This window comes from Callospermophilus lateralis, chromosome 5, assembly GCF_048772815.1.
Source record: "Callospermophilus lateralis isolate mCalLat2 chromosome 5, mCalLat2.hap1, whole genome shotgun sequence".
NCBI lineage: Eukaryota > Metazoa > Chordata > Mammalia > Rodentia > Sciuridae > Callospermophilus > Callospermophilus lateralis.
This window is the reverse complement of record NC_135309.1, coordinates 46,674,542-46,692,852: the sequence shown is the minus strand read 5'-3', so window position 1 is coordinate 46,692,852 and position 18,311 is coordinate 46,674,542. Positions and strand designations below refer to the sequence as shown.

Here is an 18,311-nt window from a genome sequence, read left to right as displayed (position 1 = left end):
GGTACTCAAAACTATTCGCGATCTGATTTCGATCCGAGAGATTCTCACCCAGCTTCCATTCTGGAGTGGAATGCCTGCAATCCCTCTGCATGCTCTGCCCATTCCAGTCTATACCCATACTTTCACAATGGGACCACTACCAGGAATACCTTCTCCTTACTCCCCATCTCCACTGGGCTCAGCCATTCTTCCAAGATCAACTCACACGCTTCTGTTTTTGAGATTGCTTCACAGTCTTCTCCCCTGACCCTGCCTAGCCAAAATTATATTTCCCTCCTCTCAATTGCAATTGATCTTCATTTATACCACATTTATGACAAGTATCATTTTCTATCTATATTTCTATATTTCTGATCATGTTTGACTACCTCAGGAGCAGGGACTGTGCTTGAGTTTTCTTCATATTTATATGGGTTCAGCATCCCTAATCTAAAAATCCAAAATCATCTGAAACCTGAAACTTTTTGAGCACTAACAGGGTATTCAAAAACTTTTGGACTTTGGAGCATTTGGGATCTTGGATTTTGTAGCGTTTGGATATATGGATGCTTGACATGCAGAGTCTATACCAATATCCTCAAATCCACAAAGGTCTCCAGCTTCAACTACAGTCAGTTCTCAGCAGGTTTTAATGAATAAACAAATCAAATAAAGTAACTCCTCAGCCCCTCCCCATGCACAAGGTGCTCTAGCTCTAGAAAGAGCAGCAAACTCTTCCCCATCCCAGCAGGGTCTCCAGGCAAAGAATGAACTCGACAGGAAGCTGGGAGGGGAGGGGGGGGGCTAAGTAAGAAGATCTATGCAAATGATGCCCTCTTTGCTTCCTTCTTAAAGAGCAGAATAAACATCCTATTCGATTTTTTTAAAAATAGAACTTGGAAGTGAACAATACAATGGCTTTTTCATAGAAGGCTTCAGGAAATGCCAAGGTCTGTCATTGGGGCCGGAGACATTTTGTTCCTATTGTGTAGAAAGAGACTGATGAGGATTCTTAAGCAATCCAGCAGACCTCCTGCTTTAAAGGATCAGACCATTTCCAGTGCATCTCTAATGCAGCGAGGCTTTAACTTTGTGGAGATAAAATCTCTGCCTTTTCCCTCCTCCACACCCACTCCCCATAGACACAGGATGTATTACCTCAGGGGAACTCAAAGCTCTAGGGGCGGGGGTTTCTGACCCTATGGGGTCCCCTGGATGTAAGAATTCCTTGAAGGCTTTCTGAGTCATACTCTAAAATCTAGCTCTGCTCATATAAGCAGTACAATTTTTAAGAAGATCTGAGGGTTGGGGAGGGTGGGAAATGTAAGCCTATCTTATATCTTTCAAGGGATGAGTTATCTTTATATTCATTATGGACATGCAGAAAAATGTACTCTGCCCTAGCGACAGAAAGAGGGAGTTTGATAGTGAATTGACACCATCAGTGTTGACTTTAGACTGATCAGGGAAAATGACCGCCCCACACTCTTGTAAAATCTTAATGTACCGTGAGAAGCGCACAGCGCTGCTTGATGTACAGTGTTCAGGTTTGTCTTGACCTCATTTAATCATGCAAAGTGGCTCCTACGAGAGAAGTTTTTTTTTTTTTTTTTTTTTTCAATTTCCTGCTCGATTACTCAGGTGGCTTTTCCTGTTTCTTCTCTCCCTTCTGGACCTGAGTCCTGTAATTACTATTGCAGAGAACTGGAAGGATGCCGGCTCTCCCTCCAAGCACGGTCTTCTCTGCTCGGCTTTCCCCCGCCCCCAACCCTTTTCTCTTTCTGGCTCCGCCCTCTCCGCACAGCCCGTAGCCAGCAGCTAGACAGCTGTGTTCAATCAGAAACCACTTACAACTCCAGACGATTCAAAGGGGAAACTTCAGCGTGAAGTGCAGCTCCGCTCGGGCTCTCTCCAGCTTGCTTTCCTTCCCCGGAATCCGAGGCGCGGATCTTTCTCGCTCCGCCGCCCTGGTTCTTTGGAGAGCTTGTCCGAGTCCTCCAGCGTACTGGCGCCAGCTGTGAGGTGCCCTGCAGCTTGGTAATGGGGGTCGACGAGGCACCGTAGGAGTGGCGAAGCGGCGCTGAGGGTGGCATTGCCCCGGGACCCGGCGGTGGGCGCGCGCGGGCGGATCCCCGCCGCTCCGCCGCTGCAGCAAGCTGCGAGCGCGCCACGGCACCGAGCCTCCTGCAGCCATGGCTCGTCGGGACTGTGCCTTTTAGGACTGTCTGCATCCTTCCTGGGCTTTCTGAACACTGTCCTGAGTGAAAATGGCTGTCTAGACTAAGATGTGCCAAAAGGGATCAAGCAGTGGATACCCAGCCTGTTAAGCCCCACTCCTAAGCTCTGAGACCTGGAGGAGGAAGAGCCCGGCTCTGAAAAGTGCAGTCATGAATTCTGGAGTTGCCATGAAATATGGGAACGACTCCTCAGCCGAGCTGAGTGAGGTAAGGAACAGCTGAGGTCGGGAGCTCGGGTTTCTGGTGCGTTTGCTTTTCGACACCGTCCCCCTGATCATCTCCCCCAGCCCTACATCCCACCGTGCCCCTGATCATCTCCCCCAGCCCTACATCCCACCCAACCCGCTTGTGTTCGCAGTCTGGAGGCAGCGCAATGGAAGATTAATTGATTTTCTGGATCTTGTTTTAACTTGTAGTGCTACTCAGGAAATGACCTGAACTGGCTTGATGGTTCAGTCAGCTTAAAAAAGAAACAAGCTCTAACCAAACCGCTCAGCGCTTTACTCTCCTTTAAAATCTGGATCCCCTGTCCCTGCACACTCGCTTCCCCCTATTTATATTCAAAATTCCGTTTCGTATTCGGAAAATACAAGGCGATCCCAGCTGAGTTTAAAGCCGGTGGTAACTGATTTGGTGGGGGTGAGATTGGGGGACTGGGAAGCATTGGATTATTCACTCTCCCACTTGGGCTTCCACGTGTGGTGCCTTTGGTTAGGTTCTGGCAAGGTGGTCTCTCCCTGGGCGGAGATGAATGGTCTGCACGGGGATGGGGGTGGGGTGGGGGAGGAAGCACATCAAAGCCGCTTAGAACTTTTATTTCCTGCCCAAGTCTGGACTCCTGCGTCTTTGAGGCAAGCGTATTTGCAATTCCTGGGCTCTCACTGTAATGTATCTACTAGAGTGTTTAGGATGTCTTTGAATTAAAACAAACAGTATGCAAATATGTGAATAGTAAGATGCTCAAAGCCACCTTTTTTTGATGACTTCAAGGATGCCTGGGCAATATCCCCCCAAAGCTTTGAATACCTGAAAGTGGTGATGGGAATCCTACAGAAGTGGGTGTTCGAGAGGGGAGGTCTGTGTGTTGGGGTCTAGAGCAGAAGGGCGGTGGGCTTCCCCCTTAGCCATCACTAAGCCATTTATGGGGGCCAAAGTAGCATAGGTCTTCTAAGCTTCCTGAGTCCTGCTAAACAGAGAAAAGGGAAAGAAAAGAAAAACCAATGTACAAAAACAGCCAGAAGGCAGACAGCAGTGATGTCAGATTACCAACTATGAAAAGAAAATGAAAAGAATGGATCTCTCTACTGGCGATCAGGAAGACACTGGGAGAAGAAAGGTGGGGGAAGCCCCAGTCTGTTTCTGGTGTCTTGTGGTGAATGTCATCCCTCATGCTCCTGTGCTGTTCTGCCCAGGGTTGGAAAAGCATGTTGAGGGACTTGCTGAATGAGGTAGAGGCACTTCTTAATCCCTATTTCCCTCCTCCATCCCTGTGATGTAAAAGAAACTGGAGAAATATTGAGACCAAGGATGTAGTTTAGAAATGGGAGCCCATAGGAGACCTGCGGAACTAAATAATTTTTGCCCATTTCATAATAATGATGGAAAGGTCACAAATTTGAACTGAAACCCAGAGACCTGCTCCATAACTAACACCGTTTAAGGAAAAGCCTTTGGTCCATCTTCTGAGGTCATTTTAAAACCGAAAGCTGCTGCACCCATATCTCTTGCAGAGAGGGGGTCTTTGACAGTCCCTTCACATCGATTCTCTCTGTACAGCCGCTTTAACTTGCTGTCATCTGAAGTGTGCTGTGTGTACCATTGGTTTAAAAGTGAATCATGGGGGTTGGGGATGTAGCTCAGTGGTGGAGTTCTTGCCTAGCATTTATGAGGCCCTGGGCTAAATCCCCAGCATTGCAAGAAAAAAAAAAAAAAGTGAATCATAGATTTAGGATGAGCAAGGGTGGCTAGCATGCTGAGTGGAGAAAGAGAAGATATGAATTTACTTGAGTAGTATTGGGACCATCTGTGAGTGCATTTAGTGAGCCTGGAGGGTCTTTGCAAAGGAAAGCACCATTCTTTGCCAGTTGTATTTCCTATAAAACTGTGGCCAAATGAAGGGGTTGAAGATGATTTGTGGCCCTTGCACTGGCTGGAAAAATTATATTTAAGCATTGTAGACACAGTCTTGTCCCTAAGGAAATAAACAAGTTTACTAAATTTTCTTTCCTTGTCCTCAGTGTTTGCTCATTCATTTTTTGCTTTCTTTTGAGCCAGTTCTGGTTTCCATGATTCAGGTGCCCCTCTGTCCCCCCCCATTCTTGGTTTTCCTGCTGGTTGAATAATTGCAATTGTCTCTAAGGGTACATATTTTAAACTAGGATATCAGTAAAGAGAATTTGTAAGGTGAACAAATGTGTATGGTTCATACCTTGGATCCTAAATCTCCATTCAATTTATTGGGCAGTAGCCTTAACATGTACTGTTTCTATGATATCCAGAGATCAGAATCCCTAGATGTAAATACAAATTATTTCTATTTCTCACATTAGGCCTCTGGTGAAGTTTCTTGTTTTCACTGTGATTTTTTTAAACACTGGTTTCCCTTTAATGTCTCATGAGATAAAGTTGCCAGCGCGCACGCGCTCTTCCTCCCTCTCTCCACCCCCCTCTCTTTCTTTCTCATTCTCCCCATTCTCCTCATTCTCTTTTGATGCTTAACTCCTTTTCCTCACCTGGAAGCAAAGCTAATAAAAACCCTCTGAGAGCCTCTTTAGTGCCATATCTCGTATTGCTCAGGAGCCTTGAGGTTGTCTGGAGGTCACCTGTGGGGTCAGATGTCTGATGGTCACTGGGCATTTCAGAAGAACTCTGAAAGGACCCACCATTGTCCTGGGTGTCATAAAAAAGAGGCCTCTGGTTGGTGTTGACTTGTGAACCACAGGAATCTTTGACTCTTTGACAATAATGTTGACACTGACTTGGTAACATCCTGAACAAGAGGGAGTGACTTTAATCAATTTCTAGTTGTAACCTGCTGACCTCTCTTTAGTAAAACCAGTACAAGCTTTGGTCTGCAATGGAGGTATTAGTCCCGTGTGCTCCAGGAAGGCTTGGATACAACCAAGCAGGAAGGGTGTGGGTGGTGGGGGATACCAGGTTGGGAGACCTAGAGCTGGGTGTTGGGCATGAGGTGTTTTGCAAGTGTGAGACCTTAAAATGGAAAAACAGGAAATTCATGAATGTGTTCCTTTTGTGTCTTTAGTTTGAAAGATAGCCATTTCAGATTCTGTGAGTTGATTATGGGAGAGTAAAATTGCCTCTATTTATGAGCATTCATACACATTTTTATTTTTTGCTCACAAATGCTTATATCAAGACTGAACTCTTTGACAAAAGCAACATGAACAACAGAAGGAAAATTTGAGAAGCATGAATTGGATATTTGTTCTGTTTCTTCCCTATTACCTGCCCCTATCAAAGACAGCAGGGATTTTTTTTTTTTTTTTTTAATGGGAGGTTAAGGAAGGACTTTAACATTAGCCAAATTAAAAGTACTTAGAAAATTAAATGTTTGACTTCCAGCCTACCCCCACCCACAATCAAGAAACCGAATGGCTACACTTGTAGTAGCATTGAATTCAATTCTCCCAAAGATTGTCAAGGGAAAGCTTGGGAATGGTACATCTCATAGGCATGTGTTTTAGGTTGTCAGTTAACTCCTGTATATCTCAGTATATCTTGTGAGGCTAGTGTGCAATTTAACCTAAACATTTCACTATCACAGTCCCATCTCTGGGCTCTTATACCAATTCAGGCTTTGGAAAGAAGGTGTCTTGAGAAGCAGCCATATTGGGTGATACTTAAATTCACCACCATCCCTGTGGAATAGCTGTCTGTCTGTTCCACCTGCTTGTCTGGTAGACATCAACCTATTTATGCAGGAAAATAAAAACATATCTTTTGAAGTTTTTCCTTTCCTGGCAATCATTCTGGAGATGAAGAAATATTTTCTTACTCAAAGAATTTGTCTGAAATAATCAACTTAGATTCTTTACCTTTTAAACATTATTTAAATTATGAACAAGATTAAAAAAATTCCTCCATCATTATTTACTTTGGTTGCCCCTGGAAATCATTGTTCTCATCTTGTCTCTTTATCTGTTTATGCAAAACCTCTTTCATCAGATCGATCATTCCACTGCTGACTAGAGGCAGTTCTCCATGCCTTCTTGTCTATCTGTTGACTAACATCTGAAACCCTGCCTCTGCATTCATGCTCTAATTAAGAAATAGACTTGTGTAAAAGAAAGCTTTCTCTCTACTTGGATTATCTCATGTGACCATCTCTAAATGGCCATCTCACAGAAGTACTTATTCTTCATCACAAATTAATTATCTTAGAGTAGGAAGAGGCCTGCGAGATCACCAGTATTCCCACACTCCTTTTTATTTCTTCATACTGCTCTGTCTTCAGAGTCACATGGCTTGGTAATAAGTTATTTAATGTATGTCTGTCTTAGCTGCAGACTATAAGCACCCAGAAGAGCAGTGTCAAGACCTGATGATGAGTCTGGAATACAGTAGGTGTTCTACAGATGTTCAAATGAAAGATCACCTTGCTGCTGCTTTCCTCCTTGAGGAAATGATATTAAATGCTTGGTTTGGGTTCCCCCCACCTTTTTGTTTGTTTGTTTGTTTGCTTTCCTGTGGTTGTGTAACAAACTCATAATTTAGGAACTAATCAATCTATTTGTTCATTGTTTTGCAATTTGGACAGAGCTCAGTGACTATAGCAAGAGGATCCAGTTCCAAAATGGCTTAAGTACATGGCTGGGTTTACTATGAACTGGGAGATCCACTCATTTCTCTTCTCTGTGGGCCTCCTCATGTAGCTGCTCAGGTTTCCTCTTAATATGGCGGCTGGGTTCCTAGGAGGAAGTATAAGCTGCCAGGATTCTTAAAATGTAAGACTAGGCTGGGCATGTGGCTCAGTGGCAGAGAGCTTGTCTAACCCGTGTGAAGCCCTCGTTTTGATCTCCAGCACAACAACAACAAAAATGTAGAACTGAGACTGACTCGGGGTAATTTATGTATGTATTCTACTGGTCAAACCAGCTATATGTATAGTCTGTGTTCAAAGAAGTAAGGAAATAGATCCCACTGCTTCAAGGGGGGGTGTGAAAAAGAATTTGCAGCCATTTGTAATCCATTTTAGAGGCTCCAGAATGACTGAGCTTTTTCTGAAACACTGGTCTCTTAATTCCCTATGTCTGGCAATAGTTTCTGTTGTTTTATTTTATATTTTAGCTGTTTTTTCAGTGGCTTCCAGTAGTTAACATTTTCTAAGCTCTTCCTAGATACTGACATGCTTAATTGTCAAAACCCTTGTGATACACCTTTCGTCATACTCATGTTGCAGGTATGGAAAATGAGGCATAAACAAGTGAGAAAACTCACGGCCACTAAATCTGTGAAGGCCAGGATTCATGTCCAGGTGGGCTTTTCCTAGAGCACTGTCATTTAACTGTTTCCTTTCATGAGTTTCTGTTGCTGACTTTGAACTTTTGATCACATGTTCTCAGGAGGGAGTGAGTATTCTATTTAAAAATCCTGCCTAACTTGATCCATATTGTAACCCCTATGCAATGCCTAGAGAAGTGTTTTTGGTAAAAATGAAATGGATATGATTAGAGTAAAGGGACATAGTCCCTGCCATCCCCTCCAAGGGGCTGGAAAACACTACGTGTTGAGTTTCCAGAGCCCTAAAAGCAGAATTGGCCACAAGAAACAGCATGATCCTCACCCTCACCAAGGGCCTTCTGTTTCCTTTTATTGCAGAGGGGATAGGGTGCTAACCCTTGTCCTGTCATACACTCAGGCACTTGCAGGGTTGGTGCTGTGATATTTGAGGTGCTGGAACAAAGAGAATAAAACTTTGTCAAAAGAATTGGCGCTCTCTCACCCTGCAGCAGGACTCTTGGTTGCTACTATAGTAGGCAGCATCACTACTGGGCCTCAGAGCGCTGATGCCAGTGAGCAAGGCCAGGGAGCCCAATGAAGTTGGCAGCCAGGGCTGTATGGCAAGAGTGTGGCTGGCAGCCAGGTCCTAAGGAAGCACATGCTGCACATCAGTGAGGCTATGAGTCAAACCCAGAGGCAAGAAGAAGTAGACCAAGCCATAGAGATGGTCTGCAGAGCTCAAACCAGGTGGAAGTCGAGACAACAAGGAGGAGGAGGAAATATGAGAAAAGGAAGTTAATCAAAGACCAGGTGGTAGTTCTTCAGGAACTGAGATGGCCGTAGCCATGGAGGCACAGAGAGAACCTGGATTGTGAGGATGTGCTTTGTCCATTTGGGAAAATTTGATTCCCAAGACTTGTCATCTTAAGGACCTGCCTTCTGCTACCAGGTATGAGGTACCAGAACACAGAGTGAGTGGGCATACTTACCTAGACCTGCTTAAAGGTGATTTATCCCAGACCAGTCAGGAGGAAGGTTTCCCAGGTAAGACTGCTGTTGGAAGACTGAATCTGCATTTGCAACAAAATTAAGAAGTTGATGAACAAAAATTTCAATTTTTTTTGATCCCAGGAATAAAATTGCATAAAATCAAGTTACATATTAAGTAATCACTAGATTTGGGGAGAGGGGTTTGTGTTGGCAAGATTACAGAATCAGGTGAGCCAGAGAGAGAGAGAGACAGAGACAGACTGATTCAGAAGATTGATAGATATTATTCAGGACATGGATTATAAATTATAGGCATTTATTTTCTTGAAACCTCCCCTGGTTCACACCAACCTAAATTCCTAGCAGGGGTATCATTCACTCTAGGCAAAAAAACAAGTAACCTGAATTACACAGATAAACAGAAGTTAAATTAATAGGGTAAATATTTACTGGAACCACAGAGCTTCTCTGTTTTACTACTGAATGTCCTTTTTCTCTTGCTGACCAGAAACAGCTAAAATTAGTACACAGGGGAAAAGAGGGCACCTTTTGGAAGGTTTGCATTATCATAAGAGTTACTGAGCTCCTAAAAAACTTTATATATGCAAATCTTAAAAGATATTACTTAAATTCAGCAAAGATGTTAAGCCTAAAGAAAGTCCTGTAGAAAAACCCAAAATTAGTAGCTATTGATTCTACTTGCCACATAAAAAGCTATAGGTTGGTTTATTAACTTTGTAAATAAGCCATAAAAGCCTGTTGGGCTGGGGAGTTTGTGTGGTTGGTGAAAGGCACCTGGTGCTTTTGTTGGGGGATGTGTTTGAGGCAGGTCCCCTGCCATGAGATTTGATTAGCATTTGGAATGCATGATGGGACATGTAGGGCTAGATATGGAAATGCATCTTAAGTCAAGGAAAGGTTCTAGTGTTTGATTACTCGAGAATAGAAGGTAACACAAAACCCCAGTGTGTGTGCACATGTCAGTTAACTCCAACAGGATTTGTGAGAAATACTTAAAGCAGTTGTCAAGGGAAGAATGCCAGTGTGGAGAAAGATTGCCTTGCAGTGAGAAAGGCAATGAAGTTCTCTGAATGGTTGCCTGGTAAGAGAGGGAGTAATCGCTTGACCCTCTTTTCCTGTGGTTGTATGAACTTGTCTATAGAATACGGGGCACACTTTGACTGCTCCTGGGTCCCTGCCCTGACTCCTCCTACCTTCTCCAGGTTAATCGTTTCTTTCCTCACTTGTATTCAGAACACTTGCTTTCATGATCCAGGCGTATTGTCTGCCTCCTTAGGGAAACCCTGAAATCTTTGAAGGAATGTGTAGAGTACAACGAAGCACTGTATTGCCAGCATCTAAGTCAATCTGTGATGCAATAGGGCATCAGCAGACTTCAAAGTTGCCTCTTTGGACCAAATCCCAGTTGTTTACTGTGACAGATGTGTTGGATAGATAACTTTTCTATTTTAGTTAAGGTACACATCTGATGAAATCAGGTTTGGTCATTATGACTGTAACTTATTAGCTCTTCCCCATTTACTTATTTATTCAACAAATATCATGTGTGCCTTCTACATACCAGATGCTATCTTAGGTCTGGGGATACAGCAACAAACAAAATTGATGTAGTCTCTCTTCTAATGGACTCCACACTCTAGTGGGAGCCAGATAACACACACAGACAGATGTGTATCCTGCGGTAATATGTGCTATAAAGAAAAAAAACATGCAGGGATTGAAGTACTGAGGGTCGCTATTAAGTGGTCAGGGAAGACCTCAGTCTGTGACTGAGAATGGGAAGAAGTGAGGGATAAAGGTGTGATTGTGGGGGGCAATCAGAATATGCCTGTTGTGTTTAAAGAGTGGCAGGGAGGTGGTGGAAGAGCAGACCTAGAAAATACTTCTGGCTGGATTACCTGCAGCTTTGTAAGCCATGAGAAAGAATCTGAACCTCTCTGGAGAGTTTTGAACATAGGCCTGAATTTATTTTTTATTCTTTCTATAATTTTTTTCCCCCTACACTGTGGGTCAGGCTAGACTCAGAGATTCAGGAAACACACATAGACACCAGAGAGAGAAAAAGAAAGAAAAGGTCAGGAAGGTCATTTCCAAAAGCCAATTAAGTTACTTTCAGAAGATGGTCAAGTGATGAGTTGTCAGATGCTTCCTCTTTTGCTTGCTCACTCCTTGAAAGCCTGCGCGTATTTCCAAATTTTCAAACTGTGTCATTTTCTATAATCAGAAATAATTGTTCAGGCCATAAAAATAAACCATAATTATTTCAGGGTATTCAAGTTCATTTTTCCCTTAAAAGGAATGATTTAAAGAACTGAGAGGCACAGACACTGGCCAAGAGAGGTCTGAAGGCTGTCTTTCCTTGATTGATGGTTCAGTACTGATGGATGCTGATGATGTGAATGTAAGTGGCTTCTGAATTAGGAAAACTGGACTCTGCTTTCACCATCACTTGGATCAGTTTCCTCCAACTACTAAGAATCACTGCTTTTTTAAAAATGAAATTTAGTACCAGTTTATTGATTTATAACAAATATAGCTCTAAGGAGACTGGAATACTGGTACTTTTTTCCTATTAAAAAGCAACTTGATGATCAGAGCATGATCAGAAAGTCACCAGTAAGCATGGAATCAGACAAGATGCTTCTGTTGGATGATACCTCTATGCTTATCTTTGACTGGACCTTTAACTTGTCTAAACCTTTTGCATGAGGCCTGAAGAAGGCTAACTCATGGCAGAAGGGGAAAATGTAGAAACCACATTGATTTATGTTTTAATTCCAATGACTTTTTTCCCTTTTCTGCCTCAACTTCCTTTGTTCCTGTGTCACAGGATATTTACATGATAGTATGTATTTTGTAATATTCTTTAATTATTTTATGAGGAGATATTCTATTTTTTCAGTTAATCTTGTCAACATATGGCATTATTTTTTTTAGCTCCTACTATTAAAATATTAGAAGAATTTATTTTTAGCTCTATGGTGTTTTGGTGCATTATCATTATCTGCTCTCAGTGGGTTTGTACTGGCAAAGATTGTTTGTTGGGGCTTAGCAGGTCTGCAAATCCGAAAGAGCAGTTGCATTCTATTTTGGGGAATAATGGGATGGGTGACTGTTTGGCTGGTCTGTCAGCTGTTGTGTATTGACAGTATATGACTTGGTCAAGCTTCTCATGCTCTTTAAAAAAATACATAACAAAATTTAATGTTTTATGAATGTTTTGCATGTGTGTGATGCTGGGGATTGAACCCAGAGCCTCGCATATGCTAGGCAAGTGCTCTACTACTGAGCCACATGCCCAGCCCAGCCATTTTAACCATGGTAGTATGCACATTCACCTGTGGTACAGTTATCACTATGATCCATCTCCAGAACTTTCCCATTTCTCCAACTGAAACTCTACCCACTAAATAATAACTCCCCTCCACCTGTTCTGACCACCAGCATTTGTAATTTCTGTCTCTATGAATTTGCCTATTCTAGACACTTCGTAATGTAGAATCACAGTATTTATTCTTTTGTGACTGGATTATTTCACTTAACATAAATGTCTTCCAGATTCATCCATGTCATAGCATGTCAGAATTACCCTCCTTTTTAAAGCTGAATAATATTCCATTGTATGTGTATATCACATTTTATATATCACATTTATCCATTGATGGACATTTGAGTTGTTTTCAACTTTTGAATAATGTTACAATGGACATGGTGTACAAATACCTGTCAGAGTCTCTGCATTTACATACGCACACACACACACACACACACACACACACACATACACACACACACACACACACACACACACACACACACACACATATATATATATATATATATATATATATATATATATATCCAGAAGTGGAATTGCTGGATCATGTGGTAATTCTGTGTTTAATTTTTTAGCAAATTGCCACATTGCTTTCTGTAATGACTGCACAATTTACCCATAATATGTAGGGTTTCTTGTTTCTTTACACCTTTGCCAACACTTTTTCGTTTCTCATTTTCTTTTTGCAGTGCTGGCAATTGAACTTGGGGCTGAGGGCACGCTAGGTGAGTGTTCTCCACTGTGCCAAATCCTCAGCCCTCATTTTGTTTTTTGGAGACAGGATCTTGCTTTGTTGCCCAGGCTGGTCTCAAACTTCTGTAATGAGGTGACCCTTCTGTCTTAGCTTCCTAAATCCTGGGAGTATAAGTGCGTACTATCCAGCTTGACTTTTCTTTTAAAATAAATAAATAAAAAATTAGCCCTTCTAATGATGTTGATCTTTACATGTGTTTACTGATAGGCCATATTTGTATTTTTGGAGAAATGTCTATTCAAGTCCTTTGCTCATTTTTAATTGAGGTTTTTTTTGTTTGTTTGTTTCCATTTATAGGAGTTCTTTTTGTATTCTGGATATCAGCCCTTTGCCCCTTATCCCTCTTCTCTTTTGTGCATGTCTGATTTTCCGTGTTGGGTTTTGCGTAGCACTCACTCTTTAGTATTTCCAGATGAAGGGGCTATAAAATGAGGCCTGAGAATGAACTGCTTCTCCATGGAAAATGTTCTGTGCTGGAGCCCAGGAGGCTCCTCCCAGCTCTGCAGGCATAAGTAACTTTCTGAAGCAGGTGGGGCCAGACTTTCACAGGCCAACAAGGGGCAGCAGCTCAACTTCTGGAAAGAGTTACGGGATATGCAGCAACCTTAGGTAAGCACAGAGTTAAGAATTAGGCCCATGACCTGTAAAGAGGTATGTTTTCCCACCCCACACGGTGATTTCACAGTCCTTAAAGAGGAATTCTAGGAGAGAGTTTTAGCAAGTGGGGCCTGTGGAGAGTAGCCAGGAAGTCTGAGGCTGGCCTGTTAGGTTAGATAACTGTTACTTCATTTCTTGGTGCTGTGAATCTAATCCTGGTTAAACTAAAATCTAATTTACTTTCATGCTTGATTGGGAGGACTTCTGATTGAGCATCACACAGGAGTACTGTGGGAATGCAGTGGCCCAGAGGCAGCTGGCTATGTCCAGGCTGATGATTCACGGGGCATCGAGAATGAGGAGGGGGACATTGGTGAGTCAGACCCCAGCACTGGAGGATTTTCCATTTCCTACATAGAATGGGTATTTAAACTCAGATTTGGGATACTCTTTTTTTGGTATGCCCTACTGTCAGCAAGAGACCGAAAACAGTATGCCTTCCGGTGGGATTGATAGAGCAACTTCTGAGACGGCTTCTCTCTCATTTTGGGTTTCTGAGCTGCTTATGAAATGCTGTCTGGACACACATGTAATTACTGCGTGGAAGAAAGTGTCTGATGCTGATAAAGCTGCCTACAAACCCTTTAATTCTCCGAGTGTCAAAGATGGGGCGTCTTTAGCATTAAAATGTCCCCAGTTAGCCCTGATGACATATTGGGGTCAGGATAATATGTTGAACAACTAGGATAAACCTCTGTTTTTTTTGGCTACCCTAACTTACATCTCTAATGAGTCAGGTTACTTCAGTTTCTTTCTTTGAAAACTATGTGTTTGTAAAGTTGTAGGATCTGAAATCATAGCTCCGGCACTTCCTAGCTAGGCAATCTGGGGAAAGTTACTTTTCTGGGCTGCACATTCCCTGTTATAAAATAGTGATAAGAGTATGTGCCCTTTGGGCTGGAGATGTGGCTCAAGCAGTAACGTGCTTGCCTGGCATGCGCGGGGTGCTGGGTTCGATCCTCAGCACCATATAAAATAAAATAAAGATGTTGTGTCCACTGAAAAACTGAAAAAATAAATATTAAAAAATATTCTATCTCTTTCTCTCCCCCCCCCTTTCTCTCCCCCTCTCTCTCCTCCTCTCTCTCAAAAAAAAAAAAAAAAAAGAGTATGTGCCCCAGACAAACGGCAAAGACCAGTGACATAACCATGTACTACTTACCGCAATGCCTGGTGAATATATGGGTATTGTCAACTCTTGTTGCTGTGATAATAATGATAGTAATACTGTGTTTGCTGCAGTGCTTACTCTAGAGCAAAGGTGCCAAGTGGAAAGGAAGCACTTGATAAACAGAATCATTAGGAGTTGTAGCTGGGAGTACTGAAATAATGTAAAAGAAGTTCTGTCATGAGAACAATATCCAGGAATCATGAGAGTGAAGGCTGCAGCTGTTTTTCTTCTTAACATTCACTCCAAAAGCTCATGACCTGGGAAAATGTTTATCCAAATATTGGCAAGTCTTAGAAAAGAAAGGTGGCTATTTTCTTCTTTTGGAGTCACAGAGCTAGAATGTTAATGAGCTAATAAGTGATAATACTAATTGCTTTTAAATTTTGAGTATGAAATTTATTCCAATTTTGTCCCAGTTATAGTGTTTTCTATAGTGTTTTTCTATTGAACCCAGGGCCCGGAAGTGGCCTCAAAGATGACCACCGTGACTCAGGGTCAGCATGGGAAGGCATTGCAAGCTGCCACGTCTGGAATGAGGACATACTGCTGCAAAACAGACGGTCTTTATGCATTGCAAAACCATTTTGCTCATGTAGATAAAGTTTTATCAGCGATGCAAAGTCTTTGAATTCCCTTGCAAGTCTCAGTCTGTTAACTGGAAGAAGGGTGCAGCAGTATGGGTAGGAGCTTTGCTTTGGACTGGCAGTGATTGCAGGAGGAAGCACCTCAGGAGGATGAGAGGGGAGCCTTGGTAAGTGGGTTTGAGATGACTTTGACTTTGCTTCACGATAAGGAAGACTCTCTGTGTTTCTCTCTACAGCTAACTTTTTCATTTGAAAGAAGCTTTTTTTAATGTTGTTTTTGTTGTTGTTGTTGTTGTTTTAATGCTTTTGGTACTTTATTGAGGCTTTGTCTAATGGTCAGAAAGTAGGAAGAGGTACTATGTGCCTGCGGGTGTTTTCAAGTTGTTAAGCATATGGGTTGTTTGCTGAGGAGCTAATAGCTTGAGAGCAATGTGAAGGAAACTGATGCTGATACCAGTCTTGGAAATCAGGATTGGGTCCTTGCTCTCCCCCCACCCCACAGAGAGGAGAAGGGGACCCAGGGCTGGTATCCGCAAGAGTGGGGATATTTTGCATTTTTATAGACCCCCACCCCTTCTTTATTTCCTGCCTACTTTGCCCTGTTCTCAACAGGAGTCCTGAACCTCAGTCTTAACCTCTTACTTATGGGGTGGAGTTTTGGAGCCTTTAGATTTTCATCTCTGTGAAGCTTCCTATGGTGATGTTTCCATTCCCATGACTTAAACTACCATCTCTGAGCTGTTGCCTCATAACTTATCTCCAGCCCACATGGATTTGAATATCCAGTAGGTAAAAGGAGAAGCACAGGTCTTGTGTAATACAAAACCTTTATAAAAAGTCAGTATTCTTCCTCCTCCTTCCTTATCAGAGCAAAACTCATACCTGTCCCTCCTCCTACAATGACCTGTGCCTTCACCTAATGACACCAATTCATCTTTTAGACCAACAACACATATCCTTCTCTGGAAGGCCTTTCTCAACTCCCAGTTAATACCAAGTATGCCGTGGGGCCTGGCCACACTCTTTGTGCCTCAGGGCTTACCATGCAGCACTTGGTAATACTGTCTGTTCTGCTTCTCCATCTTGGAAGCTTACTTGGATGTTCACAGGCAGGAGAAATGCTTTCTCTTTCGAGCACATTCTTGCAGTGTGGTTGACCAGATACCTGATAGTTATGAATGATAGAAAGATGTTAAAATAAAATAAACAGAAGGTGTACTGCCCCCCTGTTTGCTTCTGAAGGCAAACACTGAGTCCATCCAGTAGGTCTGGGGTTGGAGAGCTTCACTTCCAGCCCAATCTCATGGGAATATCAGTTTGGTATTAGGTGTCCTCCGCTCCCCCATCCCCCAAAGAGAAGAGATCAGAACAGAGGGTGATTGGAAACAGGTTCTAATCGTGGGATGGTGGGAGTAGCTCCAGGAGCTGGGATTGTTGCAGATTGTGTTAGAAATGATAAATGTGAAGGATGGCGATACAGATGGTCCCTGATGGTTCCACTTAAGATTTTTCAACTTTACAATGGTGTGAAAGCAATATGCAGTCAATAAAAACTGTACTTCAGATTTCAAATTGTGATATTTTCCTGAGCTAGCAACCAAGGGGTATGATCCTCTCTCTCCATGCTAGGAGCTGCAGCAAGCCACAGCTCCCAGCCAGCCATGGGATCAGGTTATTGTGCTATTAAACTATGGTGTTCTGTAGAGTAGGTGTATTAAATGCATTTTCAACTTCTGGTGGGTTTATCAGAAAGTAACCTCCTAGTAAGTCAAGAGCATCTGTATTAATATTTTGTTGAAATACTTGAAGTGAAGCAGTGTGGTACAAAATTACTTTTGTGTCACCAGGCAAGTTTCCCTCCCTTTCTTCATTTTTAAAAGTTACTTTTAGAAACATCTTGCCTTCCGTAGAACAAAACTATAATTGTTTAATGATGCACAATAACAGTTTTGATACTGAAAAGCTTACTGTTAGAAATTATTAAGTGCATATTGTCCATTGATACTCTGGTTAATCAAACATAAAACTGTTATAACTCATGAGAATAGTAATCTAATGCCTCTAGCCTAATGAAAGTTTCTTTACAAATTAGAAATGAATGTGTGGTATTTAAGGATGGGACTTTGTGTCTAGTCAAATCTCATGGGAATTATTATTCATAATAATGATATTTATATAATTGTGCCCTACATGCAAAAAAAAATTCCTTTTTTCACAAGTGTAGGGAAGTCCTTGCAGTTAAATTTCAGTATTCATTTGCAAGTGACAGAAATATGTTAATTGCTTTTCTTGGGTGAATGATTTTGAATCCAGTAGGAATGATAGAGATTTAAATTCATTTCACTAATTTGACTTTTTATAAATGTCAGTGTTCATAGGTTACTGTGTAGAGCTAATAAGGTATTCCAATAAAGCCTGGGTTACGGATTGGATTTTATTCAATATATGACACTGCCATATCCCTCAGTGGCAGAATTAAGTTTTCCTCAAAGAAGTCAGCCCATTGTGCTTTGGTGAGCATCCTGAACCATTGGTGCTTATATGGGCTGGATGGGAAGATGGGTATAACTGATGCTGCAAAATGATGACAGGGATATGGTGTCTTGTAAATGCTACCTTGCACAGTATTTGGAGTCGGGAAGTTAATGTGATCCATTTTGTAGGGAGTTTGGGGGTTTGTAACTTGGAAAAGAAATTAACCTTTTCATTGCTTTTCTGACTATAAGAGTACAGCTAACAGTGAATGGGCTTTTCTAATTATGTGCCTATCTTTAATTCACTCAGAAAATTGAGGAAAGAATTTTTAAATTGCTTTTTAAAAATATTCTAGTATGTTAATAATTAGTAGGAAATGTCAGCTTAAGAAGAAAGGTATTTTTTTTAATTGAATGGTGCTAAAAGTAGAACCCAGGGCTTCCTATATGCTAGAAGGATAGTAGAATGAAACAGACATTATTATTACTGTGTGTATATATGTGACTGCATGACCAATATGATTCTATAACCTGTATACTCAGAAAAATGAGAAATTATATCCCATCAGATTCAAATGTATGATATGTCAAGGTCATTGTACTGTCATGTGAAACCAATTAAAACAAATTTTTTAAAAATTGAATGG

The 18,311-nt window shown here is 41.8% G+C and overlaps 1 protein-coding gene across 1 annotated transcript in view; it reads left to right on the top strand.

Annotated features, from left to right (window-relative positions):
- The first annotated feature begins 1,838 nt into the window (after nucleotides 1-1,838).
- Mcc (MCC regulator of Wnt signaling pathway) overlaps nucleotides 1,839-18,311 on the top strand; it is a 261,754-nt gene continuing 245,281 nt past the window's right edge. The window contains exon 1 of the mRNA XM_076856650.1: nucleotides 1,839-2,423. Within this exon, the coding sequence (XP_076712765.1) occupies nucleotides 2,367-2,423 (57 nt within the window). The 5' untranslated portion in view covers nucleotides 1,839-2,366. The remainder of the gene's footprint in view (nucleotides 2,424-18,311) is intronic.